The following is a 19,574-nucleotide window of genomic DNA, read 5'->3' as shown; positions in this document are numbered from 1 at the left end:
ACCCGTCCCACCATTGGTTTGCAGGAACGCACCTCCCATGGTACCATACATATACGGCGGATGTCGTGAAGGGGTTGAATGACCCAGTGAAGGGTAGGGGAGTGCGTTAGAGGTTCTGACACCTTAGTCTATGACCCATTTGTTTGCTTGGCGACTGAGGACTTATTGAGGAGGCACCATTGGCTTCATCAGCACTGAAGACCCAATGGCTTCACATCACCAGGCCATGGCATAATCCTCAATCAGTAATCAGGATGGCAGCAGTTCGACATGATAAAAAGTGCATTTATCTCATCCCATATTACAGCACGTTCCCTGTCTCCTGATTTTGGAGAACTAGCACCTTTCTTTATAATATGTGTATATCTGTACAGGCAGGGCCGGACAAGGTATATTGGTGCCCTAGGCAGATGCTAGGCTTAGCTTTTTGTATATTTGTGTTTCTATTTTGTGTTTCAGTTTCATGTCATACAGCAGCCAGGAGAGAGCGGCAATAGCTGGAGAAACTTTAGAAAGTGATCTTCTCCAGGCAAACTCCTGCACGTTTTCACCCACACTTGTAACCCGAACTGTACGTGGGAGTGAAAGCTCCAGGCTCTCGCCCTGTAAGGTAAAGTCCCGGTCTGGAGGAGGAGGAGGGTGAGCAGGGCAGGGCACAGCTCATGCATTATTCAGGCCCAGAGACGCCTCTCCCTGTCCTGTGAGCTGACATTTTCTTACTTTCTTAGGGACACTGTGAAGACAGCGGCTGAGGATCTGGGAGCAGAGCCACCCACACACCAGGCTTTGGAGAGGACCTTAGGTTCCCAGAGGCTGCTCCAGGTCAGAGAGAGGAGACAACTTCAGGCACTGACGTCACAATGCTCCACTTCTGGGGAACATTCACACTCTCTGCGTTCTAGGACTTATCCACATCTCAGTGTCTGGATCACAGATCTTCTTGCTTGATCTTCTTGCTTCTTGAGGCCATTGGTGAGAACCAGGGCAATCTGTGAACTTCCTCAGGCTTCTTGTACTTGTTATTTCTTTGGTTCTACAAGGATGAACCAGAATCCAGGTCTCCCCCCACCAGGGCAGCAAGTGATCCATGTCACTCAAGATCTGGACACGGACTTGGAGAACTTGTTTAATTCTGTCATGAACCCAAAACCCAATTCCTGGAGAAAGAAAATCCTACCAGAATCCTTCTTTAAGGAACCAGACTCAGGCTCCCACTCCAGGCAATCTAGCACAGATTCTGGAAGTCACCCCCCAAGGCTTGGGATCCAACACGTCCGATCTCATTCGTCTCCCGCTTCCCTACAGCTAGGTCCTGGTACCGGTACCGTCCCCAGCCCAGCTCAGCAGCATGCCCACCTCCGCCAGCAGTCCTACGATGTGACAGATGAGCTGCCCTTACCACCAGGCTGGGAGATGGCATACACCCACACTGGCCAAAGATATTTCTTGAAGTAAGTGGACATTCACATTTTGGGGGTTTTATGTCGTTGTTTAGGGTTCATACATGATAAAGACCATCATGTAGGCTGTAGGATAAGAGAGGGAATTGCATTAACCCCTTTCCACCCACAGGACTCTGCTAAGGAATGTTGCTATTTCCTTTCCTGCCAGTGGATTATACAATCCCATAAACCAGGGGTGTCTGTACAGTGAAGTTTTAACTCCTTAGCTGATGGACACAACTGAAGAATGGTGCAAGGCGTCACCATAAATCCGATCATGCACTGGATGAAACAGAATAATTATGGATTATGGATGCGGCAGGCTTGCATGAAACAGTGTACATGACGCAACCAAAGAATAAAATAATTTGTTACCTTTTACGCAAAGGGTTAATGGGCATGATATTTGAGACATTGTCCTGGCTATATTATGGGAAAACCATAGCCAAGCCACAGCATTTCTTGTATCACACTAAGAATGTGAATGTATCAAATGTTTTACTAATATTTATGTGACGTTTCAGCTACAAGTATAACATAGGAGAAACATATGTATCAGGCTATGTAGTGAGACCTCTGATGGAGGAACATATGTATCAGGCTGCGTAGCAAGATCCCGGACGGAGGAACACATGTATCAGGCTATATAGCGAGACCTCTGATGGAGGAACATATGTATCAGGCTGCGTAGCAAGATCCCGGATGGAGGAACACATGTATCAGGCTATGTAGCGAGACCCCGGACGGAGGAACACATGTATCAGGCTATATAGCGAGACCCCGGATGGAGGAACATATGTATCAGACTATGTAGCGAGACCCTCCGGGAACATATGTATTAGGCTATGTAGCGAGTCCCCGGATGGAGGAACACATGTATCAGGCTATGTAGCGAGTCCCCAGATGGAGGAACACATGTATCAGGCTATGTAGCGAGACCCCGGATGGAGGAATACATGTATCAGGCTATATAGCGAGACCCCGGATGGAGGAACATATGTATCAGGCTATGTAGCGAATCCCCAGATGGAGGAACACATGTATCAGGCTATGTAGCGAGTCCCCGGATGGAGGAACACATGTATCAGGCTATGTAGCGAGACCCCGGACGGAGGAACACATGTATCAGGCTATGTAGCGAGACCCCGGATGGAGGAATACATGTATCAGGCTATATAGCGAGACCCCGGATGGAGGAACATATGTATCAGGCTATGTAGCGAGACCTCGTATGGAGGAACATATGTATCAGGCTAGGTAGCAAGACCCCGGATGGAGGAACATATGTATCAGGCTATATAGCGAGACCCTGGATAGAGGAACATATGTATCAGGCTATGTAGCTAGACCCTAGATGGAGGAACACGTATCAGGCAAGGTAGCGAGACACCGGATGGAGGAACATATGTATCAGGCTAGGTAGCGAAACCCCGGATGGAGGAACATATGTATCAGGCTAGGTAGCGAAACCCCGGATGGAGGAACATATGTATCAGGCAAGGTAGCGAGACCCCGGATGGAGGAACATATGTATCAAGGCAAGGTAGCGAGACCCCGGATGGAGGAACATATGTATCAGGCTAGGTAGCGAGACCTCGTATGGAGGAACACATGTATCAGGCTATGTAGCGAGACCCCGGATGGAGGAACACATGTATCAGGCTATATTGCGGGACCCTGGATAGAGGAACACATGTATCAGGCTATATAGCGAGACCCTGGATAGAGTAACACATGTATCAGACTATATAGCGGGACCCTGGATAGAGGAACACATGTATCAGGCTATATAGCGGGACCCTGGATAGAGGAACACATGTATCAGGCTATATAGCGAGACCCTGGATAGAGGAACACATGTATCAGACTATATAGCGGGACCCTGGATAGAGGAACACATGTATCAGGCTATATAGCGGGACCCTGGATAGAGGAACACATGTATCAGGCTATATAGCGGGACCCTGGATAGAGGAACACATGTATCAGGCTATATAGCGAGACCCTGGATAGAGGAACACATGTATCAGGCTATATAGCGAGACCCTGGATAGAGGAACACATGTATCAGGCTATATAGCGAGACCCTGGATAGAGGAACACATGTATCAGGCTATATAGCGGGACCCTGGATAGAGGAACACATGTATCAGGCTATATAGCGAGACCCTGGATAGAGGAACACATGTATCAGGCTATATAGCGAGACCCTGGATAGAGGAACACATGTATCAGGCTATATAGCGAGACCCTGGATAGAGGAACACGTATCAGGCTATATAGCGGGACCCTGGATAGAGGAACACATGTATCAGGCTATATAGCGAGACCCTGGATAGAGGAACACATGTATCAGGCTATATAGCGAGACCCTGGATAGAGTAACACATGTATCAGACTATATAGCGGGACCCTGGATAGAGGAACACATGTATCAGGCTATATAGCGAGACCCTGGATAGAGGAACACATGTATCAGGCTATATAGCGAGACCCTGGATAGAGGAACACATGTATCAGGCTATATAGCGAGACCCTGGATAGAGGAACACATGTATCAGGCTATATAGCGGGACCCTGGATAGAGGAACACATGTATCAGGCTATATAGCGAGACCCTGGATAGAGGAACACATGTATCAGGCTATATAGCGAGACCCTGGATAGAGGAACACATGTATCAGGCTATATAGCGAGACCCTGGATAGAGGAACACGTATCAGGCTATATAGCGGGACCCTGGATAGAGGAACACATGTATCAGGCTATATAGCGAGACCCTGGATAGAGGAACACATGTATCAGGCTATATAGCGAGACCCTGGATAGAGGAACACATGTATCAGGCTATATAGCGAGACCCTGGATAGCGGAACACATGTATCAGGCTATGTAGCGAGACCCTGGATAGAGGAACACATGTATCAGGCTATATAGCGAGACCCTGGATAGAGGAACACATGTATCAGACTATATAGCGGGACCCCGGATGGAGGAACACATGTATCAGGCTATATAGCGAGACCCTGGATAGAGGAACACATGTATCAGGCTATATAGCAAGACCCTGGATAGAGGAACACATGTATCAGGCTATATAGCGAGACCCTGGATAGAGGAACACGTATCAGGCTATGTAGCGAGACTCCGGATGGAGGAACATATGTATCAGGCTAGGTAGCGAAACCCCGGATGGAGGAACATATGTATCAGGCTAGGTAGCAAGACCCCGGATGGAGGAACATATGTATCAGGCTATATAGCGAGACCCTGGATAGAGGAACATATGTATCAGGCTATGTAGCTAGACCCCGGATGGAGGAACATATGTATCAGGCTAGGTAGCGAAACCCCGGATGGAGGAACATATGTATCAGGCTAGGTAGCGAAACCCCGGATGGAGGAACATATGTATCAGGCAAGGTAGCGAGACCCCGGATGGAGGAACATATGTATCAAGGCAAGGTAGCGAGACCCCGGATGGAGGAACATATGTATCAGGCTAGGTAGCGAGACCTCGTATGGAGGAACATATGTATCAGGCTATATAGCGAGACCCAGGATGGAGGAACATATGTATCAGGCTAGGTAGCGAGACCCAGGATGGAGGAACATATGTATCAGGCTATGTAGCGAGACCTCGTATGGAGGAACATATGTATCAGGCTAGGTAGCAAGATCCCGGATGGAGGAACATATGTATCAGGCTATATAGCGAGACCCTGGATAGAGGAACATATGTATCAGGCTATGTAGCTAGACCCTAGATGGAGGAACACGTATCAGGCAAGGTAGCGAGACACCGGATGGAGGAACATATGTATCAGGCTAGGTAGCGAAACCCCGGATGGAGGAACATATGTATCAGGCTAGGTAGCGAAACCCCGGATGGAGGAACATATGTATCAGGCAAGGTAGCGAGACCCCGGATGGAGGAACATATGTATCAAGGCAAGGTAGCGAGACCCCGGATGGAGGAACATATGTATCAGGCTAGGTAGCGAGACCTCGTATGGAGGAACATATGTATCAGGCTATATAGCGAGACCCAGGATGGAGGAACATATGTATCAGGCTAGGTAGCGAGACCCAGGATGGAGGAACATATGTATCAGGCTAGGTAGCGACACCCCGGATGGAGGAACACATATATCAGGCTATGTAGCGAGACCCCGGATGGAGGAACACATGTATCAGGCTATGTAGCGAGACCCCAGATTGTGTTCTGGCCTGATATACTGCATGCAGATCTAATGATTATTGTATATTGTGGATATTCCAGTGCCGGGTAAACCATTACATCTATAATCCCTACTCCCAGCATTGCAGTATAATCTGTGTCCTTATCCCCACTTATCACTGTGTACTCACCAGTGCAAATCTTGTGCAAGAATTTACTGCGCAGTCAGAAGTTAGTTACGAAAAGCAAAAACTCCAATTGTATTATTGATAATTACAATGTATGTTTTAGCAGGTTAATAACATTGTTATGACAATGGCGGACATAAGATTTGTGCAGTACACAGGGGCCACTTCCACCTCCAAAGCAGTCAGCAGCTTCCTTCACAGACCTAATACCGGGTGTATGATGAGGAGCTATTGGGCTGCCAAGGACCCATATATTGTCCTTGCACAGGGGCCCTCTTCTGTCTGGGTCAAAGGCTTGGTATGTTTCTCCAGAATATGTCATGTTTGTATTCCATGGGGAGTAATTAAATAGTGTTTATAGTTCATCAAGTATGAGGAGTGGAAGAAGGCAATGTAGATGTCTGGTCACATTGTCATATCACAGCCCCTGTCGCCTCTTAAGAAGTTGTACTTTAATCCAACAGATTCCTGGCAGTGGGAATTATATCAGTCAGATCTAAGTCTAGACTTAAGTCTAGGTATGCAAACTCTAATAACATCATGGCCTTCTTTTAGGGACCAATTACTACCATGAGTGTCTTCTGTGCCAGCAAAGTGTCATTGTGCTCCCATTCTGGCCCCTAAAATAAGGTGCTTGAGTAACATGTTTGACCAAACATGACCAAGGGTTATCAGGCCTCCTTCTTAAGGAGTGACTAGATTTTAGATTACTGTGTTGTGTCAGCTATTGTTCTCTGGTATCACTCAGCCTTCAACTGTATATCACCTGGAAGTTGTAGAACTTCAAACAGCTGAAAAACTGCAGGTGCCCACCCTACTCTCCTCTACAGATTAGACCATGAGTGGTCTCCACTTGCAGCTATAAAAGTAGTGCAGTTGTGGAGCAGTGCACAACACCTGTGTGTTATCTGACATTTTTACATAGGACTGCAGGAAAACCTGCAACAATATCTTCGTTCTGAGAGTTAGGCCGGATTTGGGCATCTGTCATTTTTCTTGTACGTAAAAACATGGCACATTGTTCATTTGTGGGCAGACATACCATTGGTGCAACCTGTGCTGCCCCACATGGACCCAGGAGGTAAGGGGGCCACTTCTACCTCCAAAGCCTGTGGAATTGTGCATTATGATGAGCTATTGGACTACCAAGGGCCCATTATTATTATTATTTATTTATATAGCACCATTGATTCCATGGTGCTGGCCCATAAAGTCTTCTTCACAGGAGCCCTCACCTGTCTGTGTCCTGTGTTCATCAGTGTTTTGTAACCGAGTTTCATCAGTGTTTGGTCAGTGTCAGTTTTTGCCATCAGTGTTTCATCGAGGATTTTTACCAGCACAAAGCTTCTCCTCGCCATTGCAATGTTAATCACAGACTGTACATGGACACCATCCATGTTCTGTCCGTGATTTTCATGGACACATAGACTTGTAGGGGTAAGGCTGCCGTCACACTAGCAGTATTTGGTCAGTATTTTACCTCAGTATTTGTAAGCCAAAACCAGGAGTGGGTGATAAATACAGAAATGGTGACATGTTTCTATTATACTTTTCCTCTGATTGTTCCACTCCTGGTTTTGGCTTACAAATACTGAGGTAAAATACTGACCAAATACTGCTAGTGTGACGGTAGCCTAATTCTGATGCATTGCTCGGATCAAAAGCGGACATGTTTCTGTGATTTTTTGCGGCTTACAACATACGCAAAAAAATACCGACATAAGCCACAGAGACCTTGATGAGTACATGTCCTACAGCGATGAAAGACTCAGATAGATGGATGGTTGTGATTCAAGGACGTCTCAATGAGGCCTTAATAAATGAAGAAGCTTTACAGAACAAATGCCGATGTCGGCGCTACTACGTGGGTCAATAAATATTTGTAGCATGATGGGGCCGACTCTGCCTACACTTCGGGATGGAAGGATTTTCTGCTTTGCTTTCTGTCAATGTTTACATGAAACAGCTGACAAAGTGAAGTTGTGTGGAGGTGAGGCGGCCATAACTGGCGGATTCTGCACCAGGTCTGTGTTCTCTGGAGCCTTACAACAGCAAACACTTCACAGTGCCATAGATTTGTGATGGCTTCTCTAACCTCTGACTCTTCACACATTCCTTCCTACCTCACCACCTGCAGTAAAAGTACAGTATGACACCAAGAACAACCCGTGTTCTCTTCATACAGTCTGCAAACGAAAGAAAACCGGAACCTTTACACTTGCTAGTCTCTAATTCTTATTTTTATGGAAAGTCTAAATCTTTCTTTAGCTGTGTTTGCCCTACTGGTGGACCTTGGGCTGCTGTCAGGTTTTTCTGGGTGGTGTGAGGAATGGGGGATTCCTCACACCAACCAGAAAACCCTGACAGCAGCCCAAGGTCCACCAATAGGGCAAACACAGCTAAAGAAATATGATCTTGTCGAGGGTCCTACAAGTGGACATGTAGTTCATATTTTCATATTCTATGTTAAAATACATATAATGGGAACAGAGACTTTATAAACAGTAATTTCATATGGGTGGTGGGGAAAGCACATGTCCTGCAGAAGGCACAACCAGCCGGGGGTCAGCTGACAGACCCAAAGAGTATTGGAGAAACTGCTTCTCATGCTTCAAAGCCTAGGTGCACTATTGGCGCACCCCAAAACAAGCGCCTGAAAGCCTATTACCTTGAGTTACTAAATCATGTAAGGTATGTTGCTATTCAGCTATTTCATAGCATCTGACAAAGCTTGCCACCATAGCAGCGCAGCTGTTGCCCACATTGTCTGCCGACAAGGATGAGTTTCTCTCTTGAAATGTGATTTTCTGACATTCCTTGTTATTGTTACTCCTGTGAAATCAATAGTGGGCCACATTATGGGGAAATAAAATCAACTTTCATTTTTAAATGGCGTACATTGAGGCGTCTGCCATTGTACCTATCCATTTCGTCAGGTTACTGCATTCTGGGATTGCTTATTTTGATATTTTTACACTTAAAACGGCATCTGTCACCAGGTCTCTGCTACCTAATCTAAGAGCAGCATAATGTAGCGACTGAGACCCTAAGTCCGGCAATGGGTCACTTACTGGGCTGCTTGTTGTAGTTTTGATAAAATCATAGATTTACCAGGAGATTATTCCTAGAAGACTAGTAAACCTGCTGACATGTAGTATCCATATTCAGGAGCTCTGTATAACCCCGCCCTTACCACTGATTGGCCACTTTCTGCTTATGCACAGTGTACACAGAAGGCTGCCATTCAGTGATGTGGGCGGAGTTATACAGGGCTCAGTATTCAGAACTGGTAGATCAGCTGCAGAAAAAAACTGATTATTCAAAGCAAGTGATCCATCACTAGAATCAGGGTCTCTACCCTTATATTATGCTGCACTCATATGAGTTATCAAAAACTTGATGACAGATTCCCTTTAAGTTACACTTGTAAGCCTTCTTCCACTCTGATCTAGGCTTCTGAATGCCAGAGTTTGAGACACTCAATTTTGCCATCATGGCTGTCACCCAGGTTTCCTTGACTTGTGGTAAAATGTACTGTAATGATGAAATACTCTCAGTAGGGCAGAGAACCTGTTATGTGCTGTAAGCCATACCCGCACGACAAGCCGACTGTTTTTGGCTGGCAAAGTACATGGTGTTATCCAATCACAGGTTGGCTTGAATGTGAGCTATTTATACCTATTAATTTACTGTCTCTTTAAGCTTAGACGGCGCCAGTCAGAGGTGTAATGAATGGAAAATCACATAGACTTCAAAGGGAGTTTCCATGCCATAGTGCCCTGTCCAGCAACAACACGGCTTAATGAATAATCTGACAAGTATGTCATAGGAGTCCGTGAAATGCAAGTGTCCAACCTACATCCCAAGTTTAGTTTTCTTGTATTTTATGTCTCTGAAATTTCACTTAGAGCTGCATTCAGAATAAAGACAACCTAGAACGTATTTGATGTCTAGTCGTGAGGTAAAATATCTATGAGACTAATTCCACCGTAAAGGTCGGAGAACATAAACCACACACCGGATCTTCTGGACCATGCGTGATTGCCAGAACCCTTCTTATCAATCTCTCAGTAGAACTAATGGAATTTATTCCAGATGGAATTCTTGATTCTAGTTTTTGGAGTTATTTTTTATTAGATCATAGCGCAGCATACAGTGTCTTCTTGCTTTCGTAATTAAAAACCCATAAGCACTCTATTTACTGTATAATTATGGAGCCTTCATGATTTGGCATGGGCATATCCTTCCTTAGACATTCTGCTTCTAGAACAAAATCTCCTTGTAATACGACATGGAATAATATTCTCTAAACGCCCCTATACATACCGTAATTAGTCTGAAGGTGGCCAAATCTGCCAATATCGGTCAACTATCTAATGTGTATGGGCCTTGCCATCTCTCTCCCGACAAGTGATGTTGGAGGAGAGAAGGAACTGACCTTTTGTATTTCAATGGCCGATCCTTCTGTTCTGCAGGGAGTTGAGCCATTGCCAGAAATCTCTGGCAGTGTCCCTTTCACAGAGGACACAGGACAAGTTACTGTAGCTCTCTAATGTGTATGGGGGTCTTAATAATACATGATAAAAAAAAACCAACCTTTTACAATTTTTACATTAAAGTTGGACATACCTATCAATAGTGGAATCGGCTGTCCATCTGGTGTTTGTGGAGCCCTCCCTATACTTTCGGGGATTGGGCGGTCTGAATTTTAACAGCCAATCATTTTGTTCTTCCTCCATAGAAGCTGCCGCTAAAGGTTGTCCGGAAGCGGCAACTATCTTCTCCTCATGGCTGAGCAGAGCAGCCATGTGTATGGGGGATCGGGAGAAATAGTTGTGGCCCACAAGCATGTATGGGCCACCTTTAAATCTGATCTTCCACCAATACTCTCTCCAGGTCATTCAGAATTTATGAAAACGTGACATATTAATAATTGATCGTTGTGAAGTAGTGTTTCCGAGTTAGTGACTGTATGTGGGCATGAACTCTCTGAATTAGGACATGCATATACCGAGTTTCTGATGATCAATATTTCATAAAAAATACAAATGAATCAGACTCAAATTGTACATGTTCTGTCAGGGGTGAAGAGGAGGAAACTGGTCATTGGAGACAATGAGAAGTCAATATGGTGGGGATGTGTCCATTGGAGAAGCTGAGACCCTGGATGATCCATACATGTCTAATGTTATCAGGTTGTGCTATCCTCCTAAAGGCCCCGTCTCACTTAGCGACGCTAAAGCGATCCCGACAACGATACGACCTGTCAGGGATCGTTGCTGCGTCGCTATGTGGTCGCTGGTGAGATGTCAAACAGTGAGATCTTCCCAACGACGCAGCAGCGATGCGGCGACCTGTAGCGACCTGTACAACGATGTCGTTGGTCGTTGTGACCCTGTCACATGGCAGCTATTATGACGATTCAGACCTCGATGAGGGACGTCCTGTGTGACGTTGTAGTCACAGGCGTGCATTTGCGTTGCCTTTTCCGCGCCCATTCAGTTCCGATTGGTGGTCGCTTCTGCGTTCTGATTGGCGGCCTTGCCTTATGAGGCGACACAATGGCCCTTCGGTGGGAACGCATTTGAGACCCCAAATGATACCTACCGTGCAACGCAAATGCACGCCTATGTGTCGGTGTCTGAGTCGTCAACGAGGTCGTTGGTAAGGTGTCAAACACAGCGATGTGTGCTACCCAGCGGGACCTCAACGATCAAAAAAAGGTCCAGGCCATTCCGACACGACCAGCGATCTCACAGCAGGGGCCTGGTCGCTGCTACGTGTCAAACATAGCGAGATCGCTACTGAGGTCGCTGTTGCGTCACAAAACTTGTGACTCAGCAGCGATCTCGCTGGCGACCTCGCTCAGTGTGAAGTACCCCTAACATAAATAGGTATCTTGTATCCTTAGGGTACCGTCATACTAAGCGACGCTGCAGCGATACCGACAATGATGTCGATCGCTGCAGCGTCGCTTATGGTCGCTGGAGAGCTGTCACACAGACAGCTCTCCAGCGACCAACGATCCCGAGGTCCCCGGTAACCAGGGTAAACATCGGGTTACTAAGCGCAGGGCCGCGCTTATTAACCCGATGTTTACCATGGTTACCAGCGTAAACGTTAAAAAAACAAACACTACATACTTACCTTCAGCTGTCTGTCCTCCGGCGCTCTGCTTTCCTCTGCACTGTCAGCGCCGGTCAGCCGGAAAGCAGAGCGGTGACGTCACCGCTGTGCTTTCCGGCTGGCCGGCGCTGACACAGGATGCAGGAGGAGTGCAGAGAAGCACAGCGCCGGGGACAGACAGCTGAAGGTAAGTATGTAGTGTTTGTTTTTTTAACGTTTACGCTGGTAACCATGGTAAACACCGGGTTACTAAGCGCGGCCCTGCGCTTAGTAACCCGATGTTTACCCTGGTTACCTGTGAACACATCTCTGGATCGGCGTCACACACGCCGATCCAGCGATGTCAGCGGGAGATCCAGCGACAAAATAAAGTTCTGGACTTTCCTCAGCGACCAACGATCTCCCTGCAGGGGCCTGATCGTTGGTCGCTTTCACACATAACGATTTCCTTAACGATATCGTTGCTACGTCACAAAAAGCAACGATATCGTTAACGATATCGTTATGTGTGACGGTACCTTAAGGAAAATCTGAGTAAGTGTCTAATAATCTCCGCTATAAACAGTGGGTGCTCAGCCGCAGCTCCTGGGTGGTAAGGATGGCGGATGTAGGGGCAATGCTCAGTGAGCAGACTGTTAATTCACTTATCACTTGTACAGAGATAAGAAGCAAATAAACGGGGGGGGGGGGGGGGGGGGGGGGGATCAGCCCACATATCCCCTGCAGGAATGAACTCTGATGAAATCAGCTGGAATATTTTTAGAACTGGTTATATTTTCATTATTCCTAGCTTTTCCCATGGGAATCCATATCTAGCGAGGCCTGGAATGGCTACTGTAGATGCATTTATTGGTTACACTACACCCTTCTGATTGGTTCTCCAATTCTAACTTTCTGGTCAATGTATGACACAAAGGCTGTGACCACAGGAGAATAGATCTATCATTCCCATTACCATTTCTGCCTGGTATATTGTATTGCTTGAGGTGAATTACTTTCAGGAACACAAGAACGCCTTGGGGAGGAATGCATCCCTACAAGTGACAATAGCAGTGCACTGACACCAGTGATTGATTAAGGGAAATATTATTACTGCTATATGTAGGGGTCTTAAGAGCTTTGTTTTGCCTTCTAGATCACCTAATTAAAGGGTTTGTTCACTTTCAGACAATCTCATGAAATGCCCTCATTAATAGACATGAGATTTTCTGACTGTGGAGCTTGCTTGCTGGTGACAGGGAAAAGAGAGGTGAAACAGGTTGGATTTGAACATAGCAGAACTCTTTTTTTTTTTGTTTTGAATAAGTGATTAATATTTAGGGTGATTCACATGCTCTGTAACTTATCATCCATACTTTTTGAATGGGCAATTCTTTTCCATTGCTATTCTGCCAGCACTTTAGGTGCAGGACTAACCTTTTCCTCATGTGTTGATTCCTCCACTGTCTAATGGCTCGTCTGCTTTGAAAGGTAACCTCTCTGTTATTCTTTCGTACAGTTTGACAGACAGGTGAGCAGAAAGACAACTCCCTATATTGCATCTCTGCTGCTAGAGTCAGATTACACTTGACAACAGGCAGTGGGGGGAGTAAGTGTTTGAAACACAAGCTTGTAACACAAACAGCTGAAACTGGTGCTGCCAAAATTGTCAGGTTCAACTGGCTTTTAACCAATGGGTCTCTTAAGACAACATCATTTTAAAATAAAGTGATTTTCAGACTGTTTGTCAAGTGCAATATTTATCAAATGAGATCAAGCTGTAAGTCGAGCAGCCATGTAGAGGGGTTGATCGGTAGAACAAGTTATCACCTATACACAGAATAAGTGATAACTTGCTGATCGGTGGATGTCGTTGATCGGCATATCATGAATTTTTTTTTCCCAAAGGGGAACTTCTATCTCTATTACAAGATGGTGTGACACATCAGGCGTCCAACTGCTACTCCTTTCATTATGGGGTTGTTGAAAAAAGTCGAGTTCAGTGCTCGGCAGCTCCATAGGGAATGATTGCAGCACTGGGCGAGTATGTGCACTGCAACCCCATTCCAAAAGGTATAAAGGTTCCCCTTTCTGCTGATTGGTCTGGGTCTTAACGGTTGTACCTCCATCGATCAGGTAGTTGCCACTTATCTTGTATATAAGTGATAACTTGCTTTATCTGGACAATTCCTTTAAGAAAGCTGTTTGGTGGGTAGATAGAAATTTCCTAAGTAACTAAAAAAAAGCCATCTCCAAAGTCCCACAACACAAAGAGGTTCAACTGAAATAATTCAATACCTACAAAGTTCTATAGCTTTGAAGAAATGTGACAATGGTTCCCTAAACATGAAAGAAACTCTAAAAGTAGATCATTTGGTCTGCAAATGAAAACCTCCAAAACAGTGGCAGGAATGGTTCCCGATTACACAACTTCACACTTTTAAAAAAGTCATGTAATTTATCTAAAAAAAATTGCTAGTGCAGCTTCTACTTTTTTGCAGTAGGTGTTGTACTACTAAACCAATATCTCCACAATCAATAAAATGGAGACCTTCACCTTCCTTCATTGATGATGTTGTCTATTGCCTTTTGGGTGCAGTATCTCTGACCCGCATTGTAGGGTGGGGAAAACCCAAAGCCCCAGACTGGCATTCTATAATTACACTAAAACTAAGATTGGAGGTCAGGAAACAACTGCAATGCACAGTTGCTGAGGCTTCTAGGATTCACAGTTTTATGTTTGAAGTAGAGTGGAATGTGATGAAGCCGCTCATCACGTAGCACATGCTGTCTCTCCAAGCAGCAGGGGAGACAAATAGGGGCAGTGGTCCAGCCTAGGTTTTGCTGCGGAGTTTAGCGCTCAAACATAGAGCGATCATACAGCTTCATCCTGAGGCCTGCATGAAGCAGTCATAGAACATATGTATTAGGCTAGATGCACACGTCGCCTGTGCACTCAGCCTGCAATATACGTCAGGAGGTAGTTCCCATAGGCCGTCATTCACAAGATGGAGGCCAAAAGGGTGTCTTTTCGGCCTCCATCTGGGACTACCTATAGCATGTGATTAACATTTCTTTACAATGGGTGTGAATGTTGGTCCGTTTCCTTGGTGGACAGATTCCTGACTATGGCCACCATCGGTCACATACCTCCTGAGCATATGTGCCCAACAGAGGCAACAAACATACTGTGGACCAAGCCTAACCCACTAGGTCATATTGTCTACATACACTCAAATTATCTAGCATGGCACAACTGGTGGCTTGGTACTTGCATTAAGGTGATCACTACGCTCATTAAATGCTGTTGTTTCTGAAATAAAATGATGACTGGACACATGGCATAAAATGATTTGCTGCTATTTTCCAATTTAGGCCTTATTCACGTGTCAGTATTTGGTCAGTATTTTGCATTTGTATTTGTATGACAAAACTACTTACATCTTGGAGCTTACAGAGAAAAACTAAACTTGAAAGATTGACACCTGTTCTGTGATTTGGAGACACTGCTGGTTTTGACTTACAAATACTGATCAAAAATGATGTGTGAATGAGTCTGTAAGGTGTAACAGCTAACCGTGGAGTCTTTTATTAAAAATTGGAATCAGAGCCCACTTTCTCATCCCCTGTGTCTCTTCTTATCCTCAGTGTCGTGCCCATATTCATGTTATTATTACCCATATGCCAGTTGCTAATTTTTGTGACTCGCGTGCAAAAATTTTGCAAATTGTTTGATTTTACACCAACATTTTCTCTTTTCTTAATAATGAACGGAATAATGCCAACCAGTAGATTAATCGTAATTTATGCCAGAAATTGGTATAAATGATACCAAGAATAGGTGCCAGCTATAGCTCAAGATGTGACAAATTTATTGGGAGGATCAAGTTAACCTTAATACATTTAGCACTCCTAAGGCTACTTTCACACTAGCGTCGGAATCTCCCCGTCGCAATGCATCGGGGAGAGATTCCGACGCTAGCGTTTGCTGCATTGCACAATGGGTGCAGCGGATGCATTTTTCCGGCGCATCCGCTGCCCCATTGTAAGGTGCGGGGAGGTGGGGGCGGAGTTCCGGCCGCGCATGCGCGGTCGGAAAAAGCGGTCCATCAGGAGCAAAAAAACGTTACATGTAGCGTTTTTTGCTCCCGACGGTCCGCCAAAGCACGACGCATCCGTCGCTTGACGGATGCGACGTGTGGCAATCCGTCGCAATGCGTCGTCAATACAAGTCTATGGGGAAAAAACGCATCCTGCAAGCACTTTTGCAGGATGCGTTTTTTCTGCAAAACGACGCATTGTGACGGATTGCAGAATACGCTAGTGTGAAAGTAGCCTTACTCCATCAGGCTTTTGTTCAAGACTGAAGTAGGAAATTCCAATCTTTAGAAATTTGTGATATCTCTCCTCCTTCCTCATCCACAGTGATCAGCCCTCACCCCTCAGCTGCTAGGACATCTGCTACCTCCACACCCATGCTTAGATATATAAAGGCAGAGATATACAAAATGTATCTGTCATGGCTCCGTCAATTGTTTTCGATTTCCTGGCAGTGATTCCTGTGACACATAGAATCATATGTATATTATTCACTATATATAATATGTATATTATATGTATATTATTCACTGTATATATAACATATGTGTATGTTTGTGAGATTTTTTTTATATATATGTATATCCCAGGAATTGCCACTAGGACATTTAAAAATTTGATAGAGTTATATTGTGAGTTCCTCAGTGTAAGGACTACAAATCCTTAGGATTAGAGGGGCAATATCCTGCACTTTATTCTTCTGATATGTTCTCATACTATACTATGTTCCCTAGTGAGTGTCAATGACTAAACTATCTGGGGAATGTTGTGATTTTAATAAAGCTCCAAGTGAGTCACTGCTTCATTATTATTTCGGACACTGATGGATTCAGCTTGCCGGAAAGCAAAGATTTAATAATTAAATGTACATAAAAGTGTTGGAAACTGTGGTGAAGCACTTCACAATAACTATTAATTAACATATTTGTATGAATAAAGCAAATGTTTGACAGTAAACTGAGGCATCAGATCAGCAGGACAATCGAGGTTAAGCTAGTTCCCAATATTTCTAAGCCAAGTACCACCTGCTCGGATAGATTACTGCGCCCAAGTATCTCCATGATGCATACTATGAGGACAGGGTTGGACATGGATGTGGTGGAAAGCCAAAGTCCTAGCTGATTAGTACCAGAGATAAATGCCATAAAAATTATATTTTAAATGGCAGATTTTGATGGGAGAAGATGCATAGGAAAAGCTACATGATAAGTCCAGAAGATAACTTTCTGCCCATGTAATATACGGTACATTCTCAAGTCCACCACAACAGGATCTGTTCTTCGTGAGAAAACCCCTTTATGGCTTCTTAAAAAGATTAGGCTTTGTTTCCAGGTGTGTTGCAGGTTTTGTCACATTTAATGGAAAAAATAGCACAGAATACAGAGATATATTCTCCTGAAAAATGACAAACACCATGATGGAACCCAAAAAAAAACATTTTTCAGATGTTGATTCTTTAGAGGTCGTGTACGTTTGGTTTTATTTAGCTTTGGTTTACAGTTACATTTGGAAACAACTTTACATTTATTATTAATATGATTCACGTTTATTAAGTCTAAAGTTATAAATGACATTAAAAGCGTTGTCTCAATCCAGAAATAGGTAAAATTCCAAAGTGCGTACTTGTAAAACAAGCAACTTTACAGTATATCTTTAGTAAAGCTCCTCTCCGTTCCCCAGTCAAAGGGCTTGTGCAGACGACTAGATTCTCTCTTCCTAGAGAATCGGTATGGTCAGAGTGTGATCAGAGTGTGATTAGAGTGTGATCCGATTCCTCAGATGAGGGCAAGATGGAGACATTTTTTTCACATCTTCTCCAATCTGTGAATGTGCGCACATCAGATTGCAGTCATATGTCATCCTAGTGCAGTCCAATGGTTTCCACGCACTCATTGACTTGCATGGCTGCGTGCTGTCCTACTACTGGATAAAACTTGGGCATGCCGCAATTTTTTTTCTTCCAACATACTCTGTACAAGGAAAAAATTGTACATGTGCATGGCCCCATTGGCTAACATTGGTTAGAGTGTGATCCAATATTTTGTCGAACAAATAATATGGTCTTGTATACGAGTCCTTAGAGTGTCTGCTAACCTGGGCAAGGAGCTCATGGTGCGAGCATGCTCAATGCTTTAAGCCCTCCATGTGACACTCTAAAACTTGCCGGATTGCTGGAATCGGGCAGTTTCAGTCCCCCTGTGCTTCATTCATGCTGCAGATAAAAACTGATTCTGTTAGTAGCCTGGCAGAGCGCTCAGTTTGGAGCAGTGTAACCATGCTGCTGGTCTAAACTGTCAATCTTCAGGAGAAAGCCAGAGGCCGAGGAGTGGTGCACTCCTTCACTTACAACTTGAGAATATCCCTTTAGTAGAAGTATACTGAAGTACTAATAATATAAAGTAAGAAAGAGCTCTTTAGGGCATGTTCACATTTGCATTAGAAAGTATGATTTCTGTTCTAGGATAAGGAAAGGCAATACATCCGGGATCTGTCAAATGATGGACACAAATGGTGCCAAACTATATTAGGGTTCTCTGGGTTTTTATTGTGGTGTTTGACATTACAACTTATAAAATAGGGTTATTCTTTCCGTTAAAAATGGAATCTCCTAACGGGAAGCGTTTTTTGGTAGAGAAGGGGTTACAGAACAATAATAAACTTGTACACGAAGTGCTGAGAAAGTTGGAATTTAAAGCTCATGACTGGAGGACATGGAGAGTCGTGTACATAGAGCCCTCATTGTTCTTCCTATTTGTCTCTTGCTTAAATTTTAATAATTATTGAGTTGCTGGTGATTATTAACTGAGATTATATTTAACATTGAGAAAAGAGCTGCATTCCTGGACTATAGAGGACAACACCATGCTGGCATCTCTTATCATAAGTTGGCAGGACATTTCCAGGTAGTCCGGGAAAGTTGTTTGCTTGGCATACACAACATCTACTTAGGTTTTCTCTAGTGGGGGCAGAAATTCAGTCTTATTTGGTAATGTCTTGTGATTGTCTCTGTAAATATAGAAAGGTGAGCTGTTTTTTGAAAGGAGCTTATATCCACACATCTAGCCACAGTTGACATGAATGTCTTCATGCATTGTTTTTTTTTACATTTGAAGCTATTACGTGTCACGCCAGGATGGGGGTCATACTGATGGATTGTCTGGGAGAAGCATAGAATAATTTGTCATCCCTGGCCCAGAATGCAGAATCTGTAACAAGGCCACCTATTTTCTATGTGTCTTTTATAATACTGGTCTCTTCTTAGGTGCCAGTGTGGCCTTTCTTCTCCCTCTAGCAGCAGGGACTTTGTGTAACCTCAGCTTTAGCACGTTTTTATTGCTAAATCCCTGAATAGGGACTAGAGAATATTAAAAAGTGTATTTTTTTAGATCACGCTTCAACACATCCAACTATGTACTCTTGACTCCTGGGTTCAATTTGAAGATGGAGCATCCTGGCACCACACATAGGAAATTTTACGGAAGCAACACTTTCTTGGATGTCTCTTTTTCAAGGAGATGCCAAAATGTTCCAGAAGAGTTGTAAACTGGCATTGGTTCTCAA

The 19,574-nt window shown here is 44.4% G+C and overlaps 1 protein-coding gene across 1 annotated transcript in view; it reads left to right on the top strand.

Annotated features, from left to right (window-relative positions):
* The first annotated feature begins 679 nt into the window (after window positions 1–679).
* WWTR1 (WW domain containing transcription regulator 1) overlaps window positions 680–19,574 on the top strand; it is a 119,886-nt gene continuing 100,991 nt past the window's right edge. The window contains exon 1 of the mRNA XM_069727625.1: window positions 680–1,451. Coding sequence (XP_069583726.1) covers window positions 1,042–1,451 — 410 coding nt within the window. The 5' untranslated portion in view covers window positions 680–1,041. The remainder of the gene's footprint in view (window positions 1,452–19,574) is intronic.

The sequence above is a fragment of the Ranitomeya imitator genome, chromosome 5, assembly GCF_032444005.1.
Source record: "Ranitomeya imitator isolate aRanImi1 chromosome 5, aRanImi1.pri, whole genome shotgun sequence".
Classification (NCBI taxonomy): domain Eukaryota; kingdom Metazoa; phylum Chordata; class Amphibia; order Anura; family Dendrobatidae; genus Ranitomeya; species Ranitomeya imitator.
The sequence above is the reverse complement of the archived record's forward strand: the minus strand, read 5'-3'. Positions and strand labels throughout refer to the sequence as shown.